The 20,443-nt window shown below is 51.6% G+C and overlaps 2 protein-coding genes across 2 annotated transcripts; one reads left to right on the forward strand and one right to left on the reverse strand.

The window, feature by feature from the left end:
- Positions 1 to 4,583: 4,583 nt before the first annotated feature.
- Positions 4,584 to 9,048, forward strand: TGME49_239855. Its single transcript, XM_018780575.1, has 3 exons — positions 4,584 to 6,886; positions 7,309 to 8,158; positions 8,558 to 9,048. Exons 1-3 carry the CDS (start codon positions 5,717 to 5,719, stop codon positions 8,821 to 8,823), a joined length of 2,286 nt encoding a protein of 761 aa, XP_018637641.1. The 5' UTR covers positions 4,584 to 5,716; the 3' UTR covers positions 8,824 to 9,048.
- A 1,005-nt stretch (positions 9,049 to 10,053) lies between these two features.
- On the reverse strand, positions 10,054 to 19,706 carry TGME49_239870 (CBS domain-containing protein). The gene is made up of 10 exons (XM_018780576.1): positions 18,435 to 19,706; positions 17,234 to 17,948; positions 16,114 to 16,536; positions 15,645 to 15,729; positions 14,974 to 15,064; positions 14,092 to 14,251; positions 13,558 to 13,625; positions 12,686 to 13,054; positions 12,001 to 12,152; positions 10,054 to 11,402 (listed from the first exon to the last, which is right to left on the reverse strand). Exons 1-10 carry the CDS (start codon positions 18,705 to 18,707, stop codon positions 10,964 to 10,966), a joined length of 2,775 nt encoding a protein of 924 aa, XP_018637640.1. The 5' UTR covers positions 18,708 to 19,706; the 3' UTR covers positions 10,054 to 10,963.
- Positions 19,707 to 20,443: the final 737 nt, after the last annotated feature.

The following is a 20,443-nucleotide window of genomic DNA, read 5'->3' on the forward strand; positions in this document are numbered from 1 at the left end:
AAACGGTTTGTGTCAGTGACTGAACATTGGGAATGAGTGTCCGTTAATAGTATTACTTCATGCTGACGTTGAAATATACTTTAGGTGAACTACGCGTGTGTGATGCAGTCATTCTTGAGCAGTGCGCTGGCCCGGACCTGCAGCGAGCCTCACTTGTAGGCCATCGCTTGAGCACGTGCGTCCTTTCAACGCCATCAGATCACCTCTAACGCTTCGACTGCAGCTCGCCCGTGTTGTGTCAATAAGTAACAGCGAATGTCGCAGACCTCCAGTTCGCATCACCCTGGGGACCACAAGCGACTGCGTGTACAGATGACAACCAGATTTGCTCCTGTGCAAAGACAGTGCAATGCAGTAGTGTTTTGTCTGTGCAAGAGATTCGCCGCGTTACCCGCCGCCGTGAAACCACCACAACGTCTCAGGGAGCAAGGTCTGCATTGTCAGTCGGTCTCAGCAACGGGTTCTTCAGTACGGTTGTCAGCACAAGGCTACGTCAACGGTTCTCGGTTGGATATCCTTTCCGTGTCAAACGCCGTTAGCGTTCCACTGTTTCTGCTAGCAAAGCATGAATAAATCGTGTACAGTTCTGGCGACAGCACCTCCACAAGTTCCTCGCTGGAAGCCATGCGCAACAGCAACTGAATATGGACCTACACTATTCAAGCAGTAGTGAACGAGAAGAGTTTCCGCTCAACTGTTCACTCCGTCCAACGCCTCATCTTGAGACTGGACTACATCATACTATCCCTTTCACTCGTACTCTTGTTGTTTTAGCCAAACGAAAAACCGGAACATGTTCGTGCGAACGATACAACTCTGTTCCGTCTCGGTTCTGTCGTAAGGCGGTTCCACATACGGGGGGAGATGGGGCGAGGCAGCGCACGTGACAGTCTCGTCCAGGTGGTCCCCGACTGCCCCCACAAATGTGTTTTTCTCAGTCTATTTTGTGCTAGGAGAACTCAAACGTCACACAATGGGAAACTCAGATAGCTTTGGTCCGTTGACCTGAGTTCAGAGCCGGGTTTTGCTGACCTCGTCCTGAATTTACACCTATACAACGGATATCGTGCTGATTATAAATCGCACCACTCACCGATATAACTGTAGCAGCACACGAAAAATAAGCCAGAAACGTGAGCGTAGATATTGTTAGTACAACCACAAGATGCGGAGTTTGACGGGGCGGCAGACTGTCGAAACGCAGTAATCAATTGTGGGACTACGCTTCAGCGGCCCGTGTGTGCTTACATTTCACCTGTCAAATGCTGTTTCGGGTGGGTTGCTCCTCCGAATACGAACGAAAATCAGGATAGAGGGGCGTTACCTCTCCAACAAGAACGACGTTTTGCTCCAAAGTCAGCGCCGCAGGCATGCGGGACGAACGAGACCGGAATTCTCTTTGGAGAGATCCGTAAATCTGCCGAGTTAGCCATCTGTGTCAAACGAGTATCAAGAGTCCCTGCTGTGACATCATGTTACCTTGACATTTATTTGTGGCTCTACTCCTGCAGTACAGTACACGGTGGGATCTTATAACTACTACGAATGTGTGCCGCGCAAAGGGACGTGCCTCGCTTCCTGAAAACAGAACACTGTGTATCGGTGCTGGGAGATATACCGTATTGCATATCTTACCATTTCAGAAAAGTATCATTGTCGACCTTGCTGTACAGAAGGATAATTCCATCGTGACATCCCGAGTGGCCGAGCCCCCATCGATCTAGTATCTTAAATTGACCACTGATGCCACCGAATACTAGAATACGGCGCTCACCCAGCAACTCCGTCGCAAATGTGTCCCCATCGACACCTGGTGGAAGCTGTCGAACAACAGCCACGGCAAACCTGAGGTATGAAACGGTGCAACTGATCTGAAGTGGCAAAAGGCCAAATGCCGTACATAAATGGAACCTCGGCGTTGCCACATTGGTGGAGAGATTTCCTCCGGTTTTTTGACAAGTACTCTGAAGGACTAAAGGTTCAGTGGTGAAGCCTCACATGTTCTTCACATATGAACTCGCCTTCGATCCTGTCTGCTTCACCCCTTCTCAAGACTCGATCTAGTGAGTGTGTCGCCGGATGGATGGAGGCAATCGCTCAACGCTGGCTTGTCCGCCTTACCGGGGTCACAAATGTAGGATTCATTCATTCCACGACGTCCACATGCCAGCGGATTGACTAATGGATTAGGGTAATTTTCCAGTGTCGTCCCAACAACAACGCTACCTGCTGCCCGTTCTGCATCTTCCGAATCGATATCCCAGTCTTCTGGTGTTGGCTCATGTGGTGCCAGGTTTCGGTGGCCTGTCACGCAGAACAGTGCACTCATGCATCAGGACAGAGGAAACGAACACGAAATACCTGTGTTGCGGACGGCAAGTAGTTCCACAGAGGGAACTTCATGTGGGAACCAATGGTTCGCGTGTGCCAGTCCGATAAACGGTGGAACAACGAGAACAAAGTGAAGTCTCCTCATTGTCTCATATTATTCTGAAGAGTGTTGACGTGTTGTCTCAGTAACACAGTTCGATGGTGTGTAATTTCGCCCTCCCTGAGGGGGGTTCCGCGGCTTGTATGCACATTGCCTATCTGCATGTACATACACACTGTGCCAGGTCTCCCTTGCGATGTGCCGATGACCCGTTCTGTTGCGCTACCCCAGACGCATACTTAATTTTTCCACTTTATTGACTGACCCTATGACGTTGGAACGTATCCCTTCCTTGCACGCATCACAACGCTGGAGGGCTCTCCAGTTTGTGTCCGTCCAAGAGGTTGCCCCTTCTAATCTTCATCACAGCATGCTTGCTTTTCATGCATTGCCTGAGGGGGCTACATAGGCGAAAGCAGGGTGAAGCAGTGATTGTTTTAGCACTAGTGCGCAAACTTGCTGCTGGCGAATTCTTAGTTCAAACTTCCGGCGCAACAGGGTCCCAAAGCTTCATGACGCAGAGATTGAGAGCATTCAAACCGGTTCCGGTTTTCGCCAGCAACAGTGACGCTTTCTGAGGTGTTCGTGATATCAGACGGCAACATCAGCACCATCAGGCCAATGAGGGTTTAAGCTGTGCGACACAGCCTGGCGGTGATGGTTGTTGCAACCATCGACAGGGTCTGACGCGTGGCAGGATATCTGCTCTTCGTTCAGCAAACTGTTGGCGTCAGCCGAACAATGTGGCAGAAATTAACAATGAGAGACCACAGAGCCTATAAATGGCCAAACAAAATCTAATACAGAGAACTGTTTTAATGTTACATCAGATACGTAGTATCCTCCAAGCAGCCCAGGTAACAAAAATAATACTGGAGCTGCTGCTTTGCGTCCGGCGAAGAAAAGTACCACTCTGTAGTCCCTTCTGTCGAACTGGTGAAAAGGCCTGGTGAAAGCGGGCCGACAACCTCTCTTTTTAATATGAGGCTGTGCCATGGCAGGAAAACAAAGCGCATCGACAAGATGATTCATGCCTGCGCCTGCACGAGTCCCGCACCGTACGCGCGAGAGGCGAACCGGTTGGATCATAACGCAAGCATCATCATCTGAGAAAGTCGTCTAGTCGAATACAGTGGAAGAGTCTCTCGCTGAAAAGCCCTTTACCATGCAAATGATCGTCTTGGGCAACTGGATGTTAGCTTCATTCCGGGCATAGTCGTCGGACGTTTGTTGGAGAAACCACAATCATTCGCTGATGTTCAGACGTTCTGGAACCATTCGCCTCAGGCCCTCACCAAGCGTTTCTTTGTGTGTGCTTGTGCCATGAGACGTTTTAAAAATCAGTAGACGAACGGTTGTAACAAGGAATGCCTTGATGGGCAGAAGGAAATACGAGTTTTCGTGAGTTGGGCAGGAAGGGGGTACCTGTTCGTTTTTTGCTTCTACCTTGGTGATCATGTTAAATGCCTAATGCACTTCTCTCTACACGGACTGACATCTGAAAACCGTGGTGAAGAATAGCAGGCTGCAATATGAAAACGCCTTGGACGCCCAAATGATGGCACTCTGTATAGCATTGCTGATCCCGATGAAATCGACGGGTCCTGCCGATTCGTGGTTCTCCTGACGGGGGAGCTTGTGGTAGCAGGTGGCTTCCTGTCTTGAACTAAGCAACATAAGTTTAACGGCAGTATGTATACTGTCAGAAAGCTTAGGCTACTTCCATTCAAAGTTAAGACAGATTTTCGGTCCGATAACATCTAGTAACAGGTGCAATTCAAAAAGAAAATTAGAGTAGCCGGTTCCGGAGAAGACATCGGTAGTCGCGTATCATCCAAACGATGTTGAAACGTCAGCTTACGGTAAAACAGCCACTTTGGTAACCGGGGTCTTGCTGACCCCATTTATGCTGCGTTCTAACTTCTGCTGAGCTCCGAGAAGAACAGAAGTGTTTTCACCAGCTCCAAATGCAGAACTCGATAATCGATTTCTGTCAGCTTTCTGTGGGACCCCGCATGCAACCCGTAAAGCGGCAGTTATTTTTGCGTACTTTCTCTGGACAATCGAGACGCACACTACGACACCAGACAAGGACACATAGAACGTCACCACTGTCCTCTCTGTAGCCACCAGTTAGGCAATTCTGTGTTTTCCAGCTATTTTGCGTGACAGTCTTTGCAGTGAGACACAACACGCGTTTCGTGGTCGACAGAAAATGTCCGAACCAAGCACAGTTCAACATGTCGAAAAAGGTGTTCCTCCACTCAACCCTACCAGATTTCGTCGCCTCAGCCGAACTTTCCACATGCTCTTGTAATTGCTCGCGTACACTCTGTTGCTTGATCGACTTTGGGGAGCGTCTTTCGCGGCTTTATGCAGGTACTGCCAGGAAAAATCGAATCAATGCGGTAAAAACGTGATGGTCATCATTAATCTAGAGAAACAACTGCATACGGCGTTGCACCAAGCTTCCTCACTTCTCACGCCGAAGTAGCCTGTACAGCTGAATTATTTTGAACGGCCTGTCTCCTATTGTACAGCTTATTTCGAGGTTATTGGCTAAGTCCACTGCCTTTCTTTGACGTTATGTACCGGACGCTAGTCTTCTGCTATCGAGCAGTCAACTCCGCCTTCTCAGCTTCAGTACATCATCATCCGGACAAGCTGAAAACCATTAACAGCTTCAGATAAAACAAGTTCGAGGAACTATCACTTGACAGCCCCTCTCATGCTGGTTGAGCTGCAACGAAGTATTGCAAGAACCAGTATGACGACGGGTATCATTCAGAAAAGGCGGTCACAGCAATCGCCACCTGTGTCATAAGCTTTCCGTGCTCCGTTTTCAGCAAGCCATCTGTGGATCTACAGTTTTGCTCTCAAATATATGTTTCCTCTAAATTGCGTATGTTGGCTGTGGCTGATAACTCCGACCGAGGCTGCGGTTTAATCACATTATTGGATGAGTCGCCGCAGGTAACTGCTGCCCCACTGATCTGACATCTCATCAGGAAGAAGCATGTAACAGCTGTGCATCGGGAAGTCAGAGGTCATCCATCCATCACTTGCAAACAGCCTGGAAGTCTGGTCCGTCCGACACCGGCCTGCTGGCAGTCCGTTCGAACTATTGAAATACAAATCCCCAAAGCCGCCTACACGGGGGAGTTTTGCCTCACAGCTGCAGTCGTATCGATTGAATGCGGTGCCCATCTTGGCTCATCTTACGGGAGGAGGAGGCAGTAGGCCGGCACTTGGTCAAACGGCACAGCTGACCAAACGAATATCACGATGTCTCACAGGCGAACGCGCGAGGGATCGAGCTTCTCTGATGAGCGTAGAAGTGACGACCGCTCAGGGCCCATTTTTTCCACAGATCGCCTTTACGATCTCCTTCAGCTCTCTCGAGATGCCTCCCACGAAACAGTAAAGAAGACTTACCGTCAGTTTGCACTTCTCTGGCACCCTGACAAAGGCGGCGACGTGCAGAGATTCCAAGCCCTGACAGCTGCGTGGGAGGTCTTAGGCGATGAGACACGTCGGAGCGCGTACGACCGAAGTCTTATCCGAACTGGTTCAACAGACGGCTTAGGTGTGAATGTATTCGGAAACTCTTGTTCTGATGGTGGCGGTACTGTCTTCTCGCGCCAAAGAAGGCGGCATTCCACCGAGGCCGGAAATCGTGTACGGGAATTTCATAAGAGTAACTACCATGAGGGACGGAAACAAGAAGATACTTCCTCTGGAGATGGCACTCTCCCATCAAGGGAGGACGTGCTAAGAAGATCCCGAGGTGAATGCGCAGCGCCAAGACGAGAGAGTCACAGTTTTCCCTCCGGCGGAAACGCAAACACTTCTGCAGACCCAGAAAGCACAGAGAGGAAAACGGAGCGTCCGACTTGTACGGAACTCGGAGATGGAAACAGCCACGGACACAATTCGTGGAATCATGGAGGAAGAGACCTGCCTCAGAATCCAAGAAAGAGCCCATCGCAAAACGAAATCGATGAAAGGTGGAAGAGGCAATCGAATCGCAGTTTTGGCTCCGACAAGTCTAAAACAAGTGCAGGAAAAGACGAAGGCACACCATTTACAGGCATATCAGGAGGTTCGGTACGACACCGTCACAGCGGAAACCACGGGCCAGGAAACCAAACAAATTGTATTGAAGAGGCTTTGCGCGAAGTTCTTGGCGAGGAGCAATTCAAAGCGGCAGTCCAAGGAAGCATGGCTGAAAAAACTATACCTGAGAGATGTTCGGCGGGTTGCGCCAAACAGCTTGTGAATCGCTTGAGCGTCAAACAGCTCAAACATTTGTTGACTACACTTGGAATTCCTCATCTGTCGTGCATTGAGAAAACCGATCTTCTCGAAGCCTTCTCTGCAGCTTTTTCCTTCACCTCACCATCGCCTAACGTCAATTTCTCCCCCCAAACCTCAGGGCAGAAGGATGGACTGGAGGTAAGGTGGTGGCAGACCCGTATTCAGTGTCTGCTTCTACCTTTAGATGGGAAGGTAGCATATAGCATTGCTCTCGATGGTCATAATTCCAGAGACTGCGCAAGCGTTAAGCAAAACACAAACATGGCAGCAGCAGCCTCCGGCGTGACCAACGTAAAAGCAAACTCCCCAGACTACAATCGAGGAGAACAAGTGCGCGCCAGCCACGGTATTGTTGCAATGGACTCGTCTTTTCCAAGGTGGTAACGCCGTCACAGGCCACCTGCAGAATTCGCACATTTGACTTTGAAGTAGTCGAAGATTACAGAAACGGCAAACAGGCACTTTGGACACCGTTCGCATTTGCCTTACCACACACAGTCTCCTGATAGCTCATAGAATGCTAATCAACCTTTGGGTAACGCATTTGCACGCTGTCGCAGGATTACTCGAGCGTGGCGAGTTCGAGTCGCCTCGACTCTAGAAAGGTCTACCCGTCTCAAGCTAATCCGGAAGAGGGTTCGAATTACAAGAAACAGACATACACTCCTGGCTTACCCTTTACAACAGCATGCTCATCTTCGTTCTGCCCGTCGATTTCGTCCATGGGGTCGTCGAAATCGGACAGCTTTGATACACGACGTAGCAGCGGAGGAGAATGTGATCGTTCAGTGCCTCTTTTGAGCACGAAGAAGTCAAGGAAATCCCATGTTCTGTCCGGGTCGCCTCCATCCCTTCTAGGCGCCGCAGCGGCAGCCAACTGGGTTCAAGAGCAGAACCGGATGAAGCTGAAACGGGACGGCTACCCAGGTCTCCTTGCATCACCGTTCGGGAAAATAAATATGCAAGATATGATGCACTTCCAAGGGGAGGAGTTGCGGATGAAGATTTTAGCCATGGGAGCAGAAAAAACGGGGAAATCATGTATCATTAAACGGTACTGCGAAGGCCGGTTTGTTGTAAGGAATGCCAGTACAATCGGCATCGATTATGGCGTAAAACTCGTCGAAGTGGAAGGGGCACAAGCGCGCGTGAATTTCTTCGATTTCTCTGGACGGAAGGAGTTTTCGGAGATTCGCCAGTCTTTTTACGATCATACCGATGGCGTTCTTCTTGTCGTCGATGTCACCCGTCGCGAGACCTTTGACGAGTTGCCTGCGTGGATCAACGAAGCAAAAGCACAGGGACTGAACATCGGCGCAGAAAAAGAAAAACGGAGGGAGATAGGGGAGACTGTCGATGGTCTTCTACTCGAGGACGACGCCGATAACTACGAGCTTTCCTCCGTTCCAGGTGATGGCATCCTCCTTAGTGCCCATGCAACAGGAGAACACGCACCTGTAAGGGTCCGAAGTTCGTTACTAACCGCTATCATCAGCCTAACTAAATTATCACGTCTGGTTTGGTGGGAGAGTCTGTTGTTGAGAAATGCCCCGTTCGATCAGGAAAGGCCAGCGAGACGACATCAGAGGAGAGTGTCTAAGCACACTGCGTTGCTTTTTCTATCAGTCGAGACGTGCCAAGATGATAAAGCTTCTCGAAACATTTCACTCTTTGCATGAGCCGAGCCATAGTGTTCTTTGCACCGTGCCAGTTCTCCTGTTCACTTCGTTACCTTCTCGTAAACCCTCCGTCACTCATCCTTCGGTGCTGATTGGTCCGTAACGAACTATCCTTTGTTGTCATTCGCAGTTGTTCTGCTCGCAAACAAAGACGACATGTCGGGCCGCTGCGTGTCGGAAGCCGAGATCTCTGCCTTCGCCGAATCCCATGGCATGCGGTTCTTCGAGACTTCTGCAAACACCAACCACAACATAAGTAAGGCCCTTGAAACGCTCTTCTCTATCGTTGCCCGAAGAGTACTAAAAGCGAGGAAGACGATCCTTTCTCAGGTTTTTGGAAATGATTTGTTGAAAGCGCAGCCATCGCTACGACCCACAGGCACGCGACAGGACTGACAGTTGAACCGAATGCGACAGCGACTCCTTTTGTTGACTACTTAAAACGTGTTTCTCGAGGAGGTCTCGACTCGCGTGTATGATCTTGAACTGAAGTGCACCCGCTCTTCTCTTCTGCTTCAACTCCATCCTTCTTCAAATATGCTGAATCGGTCTTCGCAGTTACCACCAGGGGAAAACACAGAGCGCCGTTCAGATCTGCGGATACTGTCATGTGACCCCCCGCGTACGAATTTTGCTGTACTCTGGAAAAAAGCCACTTCGGTCTGCAGTCTCGCCCCGCAAAGACGTGGTGAAAATGATCGTATCACATGTGGAAGAGGAAGTTCCTGGAGAGTTAAAGAAGTAAACTCATTTCTTTCTCTGTGGTGCGTCTTCCACTCTCTGCCACGAGCCATTTGAATGCCCTCCGATAGCATACACAGGGAAATGGTTGTTCACGGGAACAAACTGCCCCTTCCCTCTCCTCACTGACGACTCACCTTCCAGTTGTTTCCAGTGCCCCCCTTGCACTAAAATAGGAAATGGGGAAAACAGGAAAGAACTGCGACGTGAGACAAATGTAGAACTCCAGTCCCTCTGTCCTTTTTGCTGGTACCGATGGCATCTTTTCTAGTGAAGTACACCTGTGCCCGAGGATACTCCAGATATAGGTAAGTACGGCCGTACGTCAGAAAATAGTGATTTTTGGACACGAAGGCAGACCTGCAGTTACTGCGTGACGTTTTGTCGTGAGGTGTTCCAGTGAAATGCCCAAAAATCCAGGGCAGGAGGTCGGGCCATCTGAGATTCTACTCAAACGACTGTGCACACACGCCGTTACCGAACTCTCTGGAAACACATTTCGCTCAAGTAACACATTTTCCCCGTCGTTCAAATATAGAGTCATCGCCGTCCACTTTCAGCTCGACGTCCTCGTGCTGATAGTGAGAAGCGACTGATTCTACCGTCAGCGTTGTCAACGAACTTCGCGAGAGAGCACCTGCAGCCTTCACTGAACCCATTCCAGGTCTGTATCTTGGCATGTGACACTAATTATAAAGTATTTACATATCAGCGACTTTTTTCTAACCTCTAGTTATGCGGCAAAAACCGGAGTTTAGTCCCATGCCAACTACGGAGTAACTGACGCGAGACTCCTGTACAGGTGAAAGTGGACTGCGTAAAAGGCTGTGCTGTATTTGAAATTGACGACTGGGGACGACACCATAAAATGAAAATGCGGCGATATCGAGGATGGAATTCTAGAAGGGAGATCTCGGACAGTTTGCGAAGAACGGTGACCCGTTGGATTTACGAATTAGGCACCGTGTTCTTGCGCCCAACATCCTTCACGTTCATTCCCCCTTGACTGTCCAGTTTTCTCTCTCCACCCAGAGAGGGCACCCCGTTCGTTCTAAATCTCTTATTCGCGACAACGCACCCACACGAAAAACAGAAGAATGGAGACGCACAAGCGAGGAAACACCCTGTCTCAAAGAGTACCACTTCTAGAACGACGGACTGGTCACAAGGGCATCTGAGTTGATTCTCTCGCTATATGAGGCACCCCGCTGCATCGCGAGCTGAGCGAGCGACAATGCGAATGCCGTTTTGCCGTCAGTGAAAGCCGGTTGGCAGCCGATAATGCGACTATTTGGCACTTAAAAAATAAATTCTACAAACTCGGAAGTAAAAAACGGACAACAGAAAACCGCACAGACGCCGACCTGTCTGCAGACAGTGTGGATGGCTCTGTGTCCCTGCTTTTGTGCTTGGCACGTCTTCCCCACTCTTCTCTGTTTCGCTATCTACAGTGAGGCAATTCTTGCGTCTTTCTCTCATTTTTCTACCGGTTTCTCTTTCCAGAGTGAGTCAGTCTTCCCCCTTCCTTTGCGGTCTACACTCTGCGCTGCATTTCTGTCAGCTCCATTTTCTCTGTCCGCTCGACTGTTCGCAAACTAGCAGCGGATTGGAACAAGCGGAAAGGGAAACACACGGACGGAAGGAAACAGCACGAATTGTAATTCTAAACTAGAAGTTCTACACTTCCGTCGACTTCCCTGACGCCCTAGGCGACGTCTGGCCGTTCCAAACCCCCCCGTCTTTCGCCTTCTTGGCCTTCGCCCCCAACCCTTCTCTTCTTAGTTGGAGGTGATTCTTAATCGGAGGAAATCCTCTGGGCGGAAGCAGGCCCCCCGGGCAAGGAAGAAGGGAACGACGAATCATGCGTTCTATCCAGAGTAAGGACTTTTTCAGTGTCTGCGGGGGTTCCTGCTTCGCCTGTCGCGGGCGTCCCCGTGGACTGCGTGGGTTCGGCAGTCCACCGACACGGACCTTGTTCTTTTCCTTCCTTTTCTGTAAGCATTGGAGACAGAACGGAAGTCGAAGAAGACGGCGGCGCTGACGCAGATGCGCCTTCCCGGGACAGGGGGAACCCCGGTGGCACAGAACGCCCTGAAAACTCGTGGCGCTCGTCGAAACTAGAACAGACAGAATCGAAGCATTCTTCGGCACATGCGCGGGAGTATAAAGAACGCCCGGACCCCACAAGAAACTCTGCAAGGTCTGAAGCCGTCACAATTCCGCAGACGCGATCTCTGAAAAAAGACACCACATACAGACACCCACACAAGTGTCACCACACGCGACACACCAACACCACGGGCAGAACACAAGAAGAGAAAGTGTATGCAAAAAGTACGCAGAGATTCATGAAATACAGATGCAAATATATACAAATACATATAGACGTACAGATATGAAATGCAGATACTCTCGCGATGAAATATAAGGCAAAATGCCTGCGCAACTCTACTTTGTGAGCATGAACTGACAACTTGGAAATAAGACAGCCGCACCTGGGGGGAGAAAACCCCATGAAAAAAAGAAGAATCACTCGCAAAACGCAAAAATGCAAGAGTCGTCGACAGTTTCATCTAACCGTACGCACGTTCCCACGTCTGTATCCATACACAACATTCCATATATCTATATATCTATATCTATATCTATATCTATATCTATATCTATCTATCTATATATATATATATAGCTGTAAATGGGTGTGTCGGGGAGGGATGCATACAGAGCTCGACAGCGGAGATAAAACTGTATAAGGCATTTGTACAGTAAAGACGACGAAAGAAAATGAGCATGGAAGGGAAAATGGACGCGCTGAGAGAAAGCGAAACGTACTCGTGGTCCAGGAAAATGACACGGCGGTAGGGAGAGAACAACACGCGAAGAAGCGCATCTTTTAGAGACACCGAAGAAGTCGTGCCTGGCTGCGAGTCCATCTTTCTCTCTCCGCTCGGCATTCGGCTCTCTTGCCCAGATCCTCTGGACTTCTGTCAAGAAACAAATTTAAAGAGGAAACCCCAAAATCCGACCCTGTCTACATGTGCAGACGTCAGGACTGCCACCACGATTCTTGTCACAAACAGTCCGAAAACACAGCCAGTGGGTTTCTCTCTCGCCTTCTCTTCCCTCGCTTTCAAACAAAGACAACATCCAGATTTGTGTTTATTTACTCTCTACCGACGATTGTCCGATGCACGCAGAACGGCTGCGAGGCCTGCGCATGCATGAAGCCGCCCAAGCCGAGCCCTCTGGGCCGCATAGAAATGGCGAACGAAGCCCGCAGGTTTCGAATGCAAGCCGCCCTTCCCAAAGAAGCACGTATTGACCCACAGTGCGTTCCACGCGAATCGTGCGACGGTCAGGCATTTCGAGCTTGTTAATCTTCTCACCACATGCATGCTGGCGAATCAGATGGTGCACATGCATTCCTGCGACTCTTACTGCCGAGACGCACCAATGCAATCCTAATTGCAAACGCGGCTTCTGCGAAGTACTTTGAAGGCAATCGTATTCCTCTTACGGCTATCCGAACGACGGAGTCGAGCACGGCAGGTTTCTTGGAGCATTGAACACCCGCTACGTGTGCGTCTTCACCAGCGGCGCCGCTCCACGCCGGTGCGTAGGAGGAGTAGGGGTCGGGAGAAACAGTCGGCCGGGCGTATCCAGGGCGAGAGAGAATGCCGGAGTCTTGCGGCCGGCTGCCAACACTGTTGTTGCAGAAAGAAGAGCGAAAATTGAAGTAAAAAGACGATGCGAGTCGGGTCTGATCGGGACTGGAAACGACGAAGGCTGCGGCCGCACGCGCCTGTCGCTGCTGCTCAAATTGCTCCTCCTGGAATCGCAGCTGCGCGATGGCGTCTCCTACTGGCAGCTCCAGGTCCACCGATGTCTGCAAAAGAGACAAAGAAACGCCGGCGTGCTTGAAAACATCCAAAACAAACACAGACACAATGCAGGACCGAACTCACAACTCCACAGTCGTTTCAAAACAAACGTTTTTGTCATATACACACGTACGAAAACATAAATATGTAGATGTACAGACCACAATATATATATATATATATATATTTCTAGCGATTGAAGGTCCAATCGAAACTAGAGAGAGGAGTTTCGGAAGAACTGTACGCCACCGAAAGCAAGAGGGAGAATACGTCTAAATTGAGCATTCCTGCACGCATGTCCAGCCGTATGTGCAGAAGTCGATCAAGAGACTCAGAAGAGTGTCTGCCTGGACTTCAACCGGGCCAGAGGTGAACGAAAGACATCCCAACAGAGTGCTTGTTTTTTTCAACAAGAAGTGAACATGCTTGCAAGACAAAGATCCAACACAACGAAGCGGATCTCGCAGACAAGCCACCGCGACTTGACCTGACACGTCGAAATGCTTACGTTGTTGTGAATCGCCTGCAGCGCCAAAAGAAGAAAATTCTGTCGAGTGAAACACCCGACATACGCACCTGACGCGAGGCATAAACATCACAAATGCACACCACCCATACACATACACATTTCTATACACACATACATATCTGCGCATGTACATACGTATACGTTAACAACTATATATATATATATATCTGTACGCATATACATATGGACATGCATATATATATATATATATATGCAGGTACGTAGACGTGCACACATAAGCACAGCTCGAAACGCAGACAGAGACACACGTGTGCACCATTAGAAAGGGTGTACCTCTACACAGTTGAAGGAGAGGATTCAAGGATAACAACGAAAACCGAAGAGGCGCCCCGCAGCTGCATCGTGTTTCCTGCCGTCCGTGGTGCACTGCGTTTCGACGCGCAGGTGTCAGGTCTTCGTGTCCGATGCATCGCTGGGGATCTTTACCAGAGAAAAGGTGAGGTGTTTGACAGAGGTTTGGCGCCTGCTGAAAGTGACCCCGGGAATGTTTACCTCGCGCATTGACGACAGGAACTGCAGAGATGTCACAGTCGTCGAGCGTCTCGATGACCGACAATATCGATTCCTCGGAGTCGACAGTCACGAGGTTCTCGTACGTCCCCACTCGCAGGTGGTGCACCGAAAGGTTGAACTCAGGGAGGTCGCCCCTGAGCTGGAGAAAGGCAAAGGGTGCGAAACAGGAAAATGAGTGAGAGAAGACGAGCGACCGAAAAGAAAAAAAACACGGGAAGGAGAAAGGAAACAAGGTAGAGGGAAAGGAGAGAAGGTGAATGGCAATAGGTGGAGGCGGAAGAGCAGATAAAAAACGAGGGGGTAACACCGCGTTAAACGGAGGGGAAGAGAAGGAGCTCGAGAGAGAAATGCAGGGACACACGCGGAGTCAAACATCGCGGTGTACATACAGCTGATGCGTCTAGCTGGAACCCTCTGGACGCGTCTCGTGATCAACTGCATGCTGCATTCCCTGCCGCAGCGAAATGTGAAAACACAAGTTTTGAGCACTGTCGATGGAGGGAGGTGTATTCCTGCCTGGAGAGAGCTGCACGCCGGAAGCGAGCGCGGAACTGCACACCTTCGCTCCCGCACAAAGAAACGTGTACAGACACCCGGGCCTTCGAGAGTCCTTGCGTGAATCGACGGCTACAGCGAAGAGAGGTGGAGGGCGGAGGAAACCGGGAAGAGAGCCAAAATGACAGGACTCAAACACATGAATATCTAGGCAGGGAATGGGGAGAGACACACACCTGGAGGAAACTGTGCAACGCACACATGCATCGTCTGAAGCTGAAAACAATAAAGACCCCGACACGAAGAATAAACCAAGAAAAGGAGTACTCAAAGATCTGCACACCCACACACCCACAAGCCACTGACATGCTGCACCGCGTGGGCGAGAAGAGCTCTCAGGGTGATGACGATCATCGGGACCTGGCGTTCGTCGTTCCAGAGGGCCACAGTCGCAGATCTGAGGAGAAAACAGACAAGCAATGGAAACAGCTGGAGACAGTGAGACGGAAAGGACGACAGACAGAAGAAAGAGGCAGAGATCGGAAGGGAGAGAGGCATTCTGAAGCGAAAAAGTGAGGGTCTGAGACGAAAGAAGAAAGAGACAACGAGCAAATAAGAATGCGGAAAGGAGATGAAAAAAGCAAAGGAAGACTTGCGAAACTGATAACACGGAAAGAGAAAACCACCCGAAGGAAGAAGACCACACGCGCAAAAGAGACGGCCGATCAACAGACGGGCGCTGCCGCAAAAGGAGGCCGCAACAGAGAGGGGACGGAGGCAGGAAGGAGAAATGCAGAAGAAATGAGCAACCGACAGAAGACGTAGACAAAAAAGACGGAGGAAAGGAACACGACGACGGTGGCACACGGGAACGCTTGAGGCGCGATCATGCCTTCTCAGGTGTCTCCTTTGCCTCATGTTCACAGGCGACAGAAACGCATCGTTACGTGAACAGCTAAACGCGAGAATAAGCGTTTGTGCATCTTGTTCAGCGCGTCCGTGTGTCTCTGTATCCAGTCCTCTACGCCTTAACTCACCTGTTTTGTAGCTGAAGCAACAACGCCTCCAGTGGAGGTCTATTCGGTTCGATGTACAGCACGGGCGAGGGCGTCTTGTAGAAAGCTGAAGAGGCAGGGAAAGAGAAAACAGAGAGCGCTGATCCGGGCAAGAACAGGGCGGAAGACAACTGAGACGCAGGACGAGACCGCAAACACAGACCGGTTTTGGCAACGAAGAAACTCCCAAACCTCTAGGAGAAAAGGAAGCCTCGAGGCATCCAGGAAGTGCATGGACAGAGAATGTGGAGTGGAGAAGACAAGGAGAAGCACGGGGACTGGGAACTCAACGACTGAAGAAGAAAGTAAAGGAAGGAGTTCACAAATGACCGAGCGCATGCACGGGTGTGCATGCAGGGGAAAGAGCCCGAAGGACAAAGAGAAGAACGACTCGACGGCCGAGACGAAGAAACGAAAGAGGAAACACAGAACACGGACAAGGCAAACTAACCTCTCCACTGCTGAAACGTCCACGTCCAAGGAGGCGGCGCGCCACAGAGAATGGCGAGAATGGTGTCCTCTGCCTGAGCGTCGTCGTCGGAGAACGCAGGAGGCAGAGGCGAAGAAGCAGGAGCAGACGCAGCGGGACCGGCAGTCGAAGGAGAAGAGGCCGAAGAAAAGATAGAAGACAGACCGTCCGTTTTCCCTCCCTCCTCCGCGGCTCCTGCCTTCTCTCGCTGCTCCACGCTCGGCCCCAGATCTGCACGCGCCGGCAGAGAAGACGCGTCTGAAAGCTCTTCTACACACACCTCTCGCTTCTCCGTCTCACCTCTCCCCGCTTCGTCTCTCTGCTCGAGCGTAGGGGCATCCTGCTTTCCGTCTGTTCCTCTGGAAGAAGCCGCGGAAGAGTCGCCTCCGCCCTTTGCGTTTCGGCCTGCGACACGGAAAGGAATGGAAAGAGGAAAACGTCTCCCCGAAAACATGTCTCGCTTTGCACAAGCAAACGGCCGCATGCCGCGCGCGTATCGCCGTCCGGGCCCTCTCGCGATCCGGTCCTCTCTTCTTTTGTTGTTGCTGCATGCCCACCTTCCTTAACACTACCAGCGTCCTCTCCTCTCTCTCCCATTTCCCTTCCGACTCTCCTCTCATCTGTCGACTGTTGCTTCGTCGCGGGTTCCTAGTTTCCTACTCGACATTCCTCCGTCTTTGATTTTATTCTTCGTCTTCTGCTACACCCTCCGCAGCCGGCATCCAGCGCCAATCGTTCTCGATCTCCAGTAAACGCCTTCCAATCCAAAAAGTATTTATCCCTCCTGATCGCACTGGACGTCAAACCTCGCGCCTTCGCCCCCCCCCCTCCCCCCCAGACTCGCCGCTCCGCCTCTCTATTGCGCGCTGCAGAGCGGAAGAAGGCGAGTCCCCGAGCGAACAGAAAGAGAGACCAGCGATTGAGTGAGTGGAAAAAAGGAGAAAGCAGAGTGAAGAGTGACCTGACGGAGAGAGAGGCAAGAAGGATATAAGAGTGGACATCCAGCTGGGAAAACTGGCGAAATGGGCGACCGAGAGATAAGAATCGCTCGAAAAACCAGGAAGGACGGCTGCATGCATCTCAGTTCCCTCGCGCTCCCTACCTGCCTTTCCGCCTGTCAGCCCCGCGCCGACTCCCGTGGGGGGGCCTTGCTTGGCTCTCAGCCAGTACGCCCAGCAAATAAAGAAGGCGCAGAGTTCCCTGTCGTCCATGAATCCTGTGATGACTTTCGCAGCTTCGTCGTACAGCCACACTCCCTGAGCTCCAACGCCCCGCGTTAACTCGCTGCGCATGCGGAGACAGGGGACGGGCAGACTCTGTTGTCTCTCGAGCGGCGCATGCGTCACATGGGCCGCTCGCGCCCCGCGCTCCTCCCGTTCACTCCGCATTTGCTCCTCAGTGCCCGCCGCGAGGAAAGGTACCTCTCTCTCGTCGCCCCGCGAGGTGCCGCCGCTGCATGCGCCGGCTCGGGAACCGAGGCTCGGTGACGGCGCCTTTGAGGGTCCTGTCTCCGTTGGGGAGAAGGAGGCAAGCGAGGCTGCACCCGCAAAGGCGGCGGCGCCGAGCGTCGCCGGCGGAGGTGCAGCAGCAGAGGAAGGGCGCGACGCAGATTCTCTCTTTGAGTGGAAGGAGGATCGCGCAGAGTAGCATCCCGAGCTCGAGGCGTCACTCGACGAAGGTGGCGAGAGCGGCGAAGCCTCAGCGCATGCGGGGAGAGAGTCGTCCGCCGCAGGCGCAGGCGAGGACGGGCGCGCGCGACGAGAAACCGGAGGAAACGGAGAGCACGAGAATGGTTTGTAAAAGAACTCCTTCAGTGCCTGTCGCGAGGAAGAGACGGAAGAGACAGAAGAGACAGACAGCGAAAGAGGACGATAGAGACAGAGAGAGCGACGCAGATAACGGGAGGGAGAAACACGGTACGAAAGAAAGCTGTACAACGACTGAAGCAAACAAGCCAGATGGGGGGAAAGCAGAGAAACGCCTCCTAGGCAGACGGCTGATGTCTTCCCGTTTGCTGAAAGCACCGAACTATGGATCTCGCCATAAACACACAAAAAACGGAGAAAGCCAAGAGGAGAGAGGTAGCCTCTTCTGCGGGGCCATGCTGCGTAGTAGGCACATGGAGAGGCTTGCACGGTGAGAAGCAGGCGCGAGCAAGACAAGTCAGGCGCTTTCGCCGCTCGTTGAAGACACAGAAGAGATGATACGAGCTTTTTCAGAGTCCAGGAGAAAGACGAAAAGCGGAGACCGAAGAGAGGCAGCGAACAACGTTCAGGTTGCACACGGAAGTCGGGCCTGCGTACCTGGAGTGCAGTGGAGACAAAGAGGCGATGATCAATGACGAGCAACTTTGAAAGGCAGGGTGTGACGTCGACGACTTCGTTGTGGGAGAAGAACTGGACGACATGCTGGAAGAGAAGATTCGGGGAGACTGAGCTCACTGTCGCGCCTTCTCTGTTTGTTGCTCTACTTGTATGTGCTTGGCGGTCCGAGACCGGCGTACTCGTTCCGCTGTACGCCCGGCCGCCGTCGCCTCCCTGGTCCGCGGAGTAGTAGACTTCTTCTCTGCGCGACATCTTTGGGATACAGACACGTCGCTCCGGAGAAACGCGGACTCTACCTTCAGCAAACGATCTGGAAAAGAGGTCACAGGAAAAGCAGGAGACGAAAGACGAGAGGAAGACGAGATCACCAAGATAGGAGAAACGAGAGAGAAACGAGAGAGAAACGAGGCGGACTCTTGGCTAGGGTCTCAGCAGCATGACGACGGCAAGTTCGCGAGGGGCGCGCATGCGCCTAAAACCACATTTTCAATCGGTCAGGAGGCAGAGCTGCCAGGACGAAGCGCGGAAAAGCACGGTGAGGGTGCGCTTACAGGAAAAAGCAAAGGGCAGAAACTAGCGGATAAACGTACAGCGGCGAGACGGAGACCGGACGGAGACTGGGGAGAAGCCGAAGCCCCGAAGCAGGCAAAGCTCACTGGCAGCTCTCCCGCACTGACACCGTGTGCTCATGGAGGCGCTGAACCGGGTCGAGGGAAGCGACTTTCCAAAAAAAGGTAGAAGCCACCGGCGAGACGCACGCACGGAGTTGATGGAAGCCACAAGGGGACAAGGGGACGACAGGCGACAGGCTGCGTGGAGAGGGAAACAAGACAGCTGGAGAAAGAAAGACGGCATCAGTGAGACAGAGACAAACTGAAAGCTCGCGTCTGGCAGAGACGAGGACAACGCCAAGTCGGCGGAGCAGGGTCTCTCGAACACGCACTTTCTGGACAGATTCTGTGAGTCAGACCCCACGCCAGAACACCCGAACACCGAAGGGAATTGCCTGCGTTCAGGAAAGCAAGACACGAAGAGGAAAGCGAAACGAACACCGTCCGAGCACAGAAAAAAGAAAAAAGCAACACAGAGCAACTGCCACAAGGGCTGCGTGGAGTGGTCGATAGTCCGCCGTCTCCGGATGTCGAGCCGCGTTTCCACGTGCAAAGATATGTCCCTGCCATCCACAATTGCACCTGCCTTTTCACAGAGGAAATCGAACTGCGCGAACTGGTTTCTACAGCTCAAGAATCCCGTAAAAGAAAGACAGGGAAGCGTCCGTTCGCAGCTTCCACGTTACAAGCAAGAAAAGTTGCTGCCGACATGCAGTTTCCTGAGTCCGGGCGGACAGCGGGGAGAGCATGTATTCGTGCAGATGCCGGGAAATGAGGATTTTAAGAACGAATTATTCATTCGCGAGCGCAAGGTTCTGCGAAAACCGGTTCATTTCAATGAAATGTGGGCACACGCCCGAAATTTTCGGTGGATTCTCACCGCCCTGGCCTGGGGTCAACTTCAAAGCGCACCGCTGAGGTGTGCAATGCGGACTCGTCAACTATTTCAACGGTCAAGCTCAGGGGCGCGCTAGGAAAGACGTTTTCTCTGAAGACAGATCCTCGGACCGCTTGCTAGCTCTTCCCTGTCAAATCTGTGTGATGGTTTTAAAAGTCCAAGGACGATGTAGAAAAGGCACGCGTGAAGTCCGGTACTTAGAGCAGGAAAAACGGCGTCGATCACCGAGCTCCTTGTGGTGGGTACAGCCGAAGCCAGACAACCGTCGACCTGCCGAGGTCTGTTTACGACGTGGGAGAAGACCTCTCGTGGAATGTTTGTTCGAATCTGAGAACGAAAATGGCTTCTATTATCTCCTACGTAACGCAGGGTGGTCGGGTCTGGTTAGCACAGCCAATTCAGGACCCTTCGAAACACTCAAAGCTGCACGCGAGGCTCTTTGTGAAAACTTTGTAAAACGTTTCAGCCTTTTTCTGGAA

This window comes from Toxoplasma gondii, chromosome VI (genome assembly GCF_000006565.2).
Source record: "Toxoplasma gondii ME49 chromosome VI, whole genome shotgun sequence".
Classification (NCBI taxonomy): Eukaryota; Apicomplexa; class Conoidasida; order Eucoccidiorida; family Sarcocystidae; genus Toxoplasma; species Toxoplasma gondii.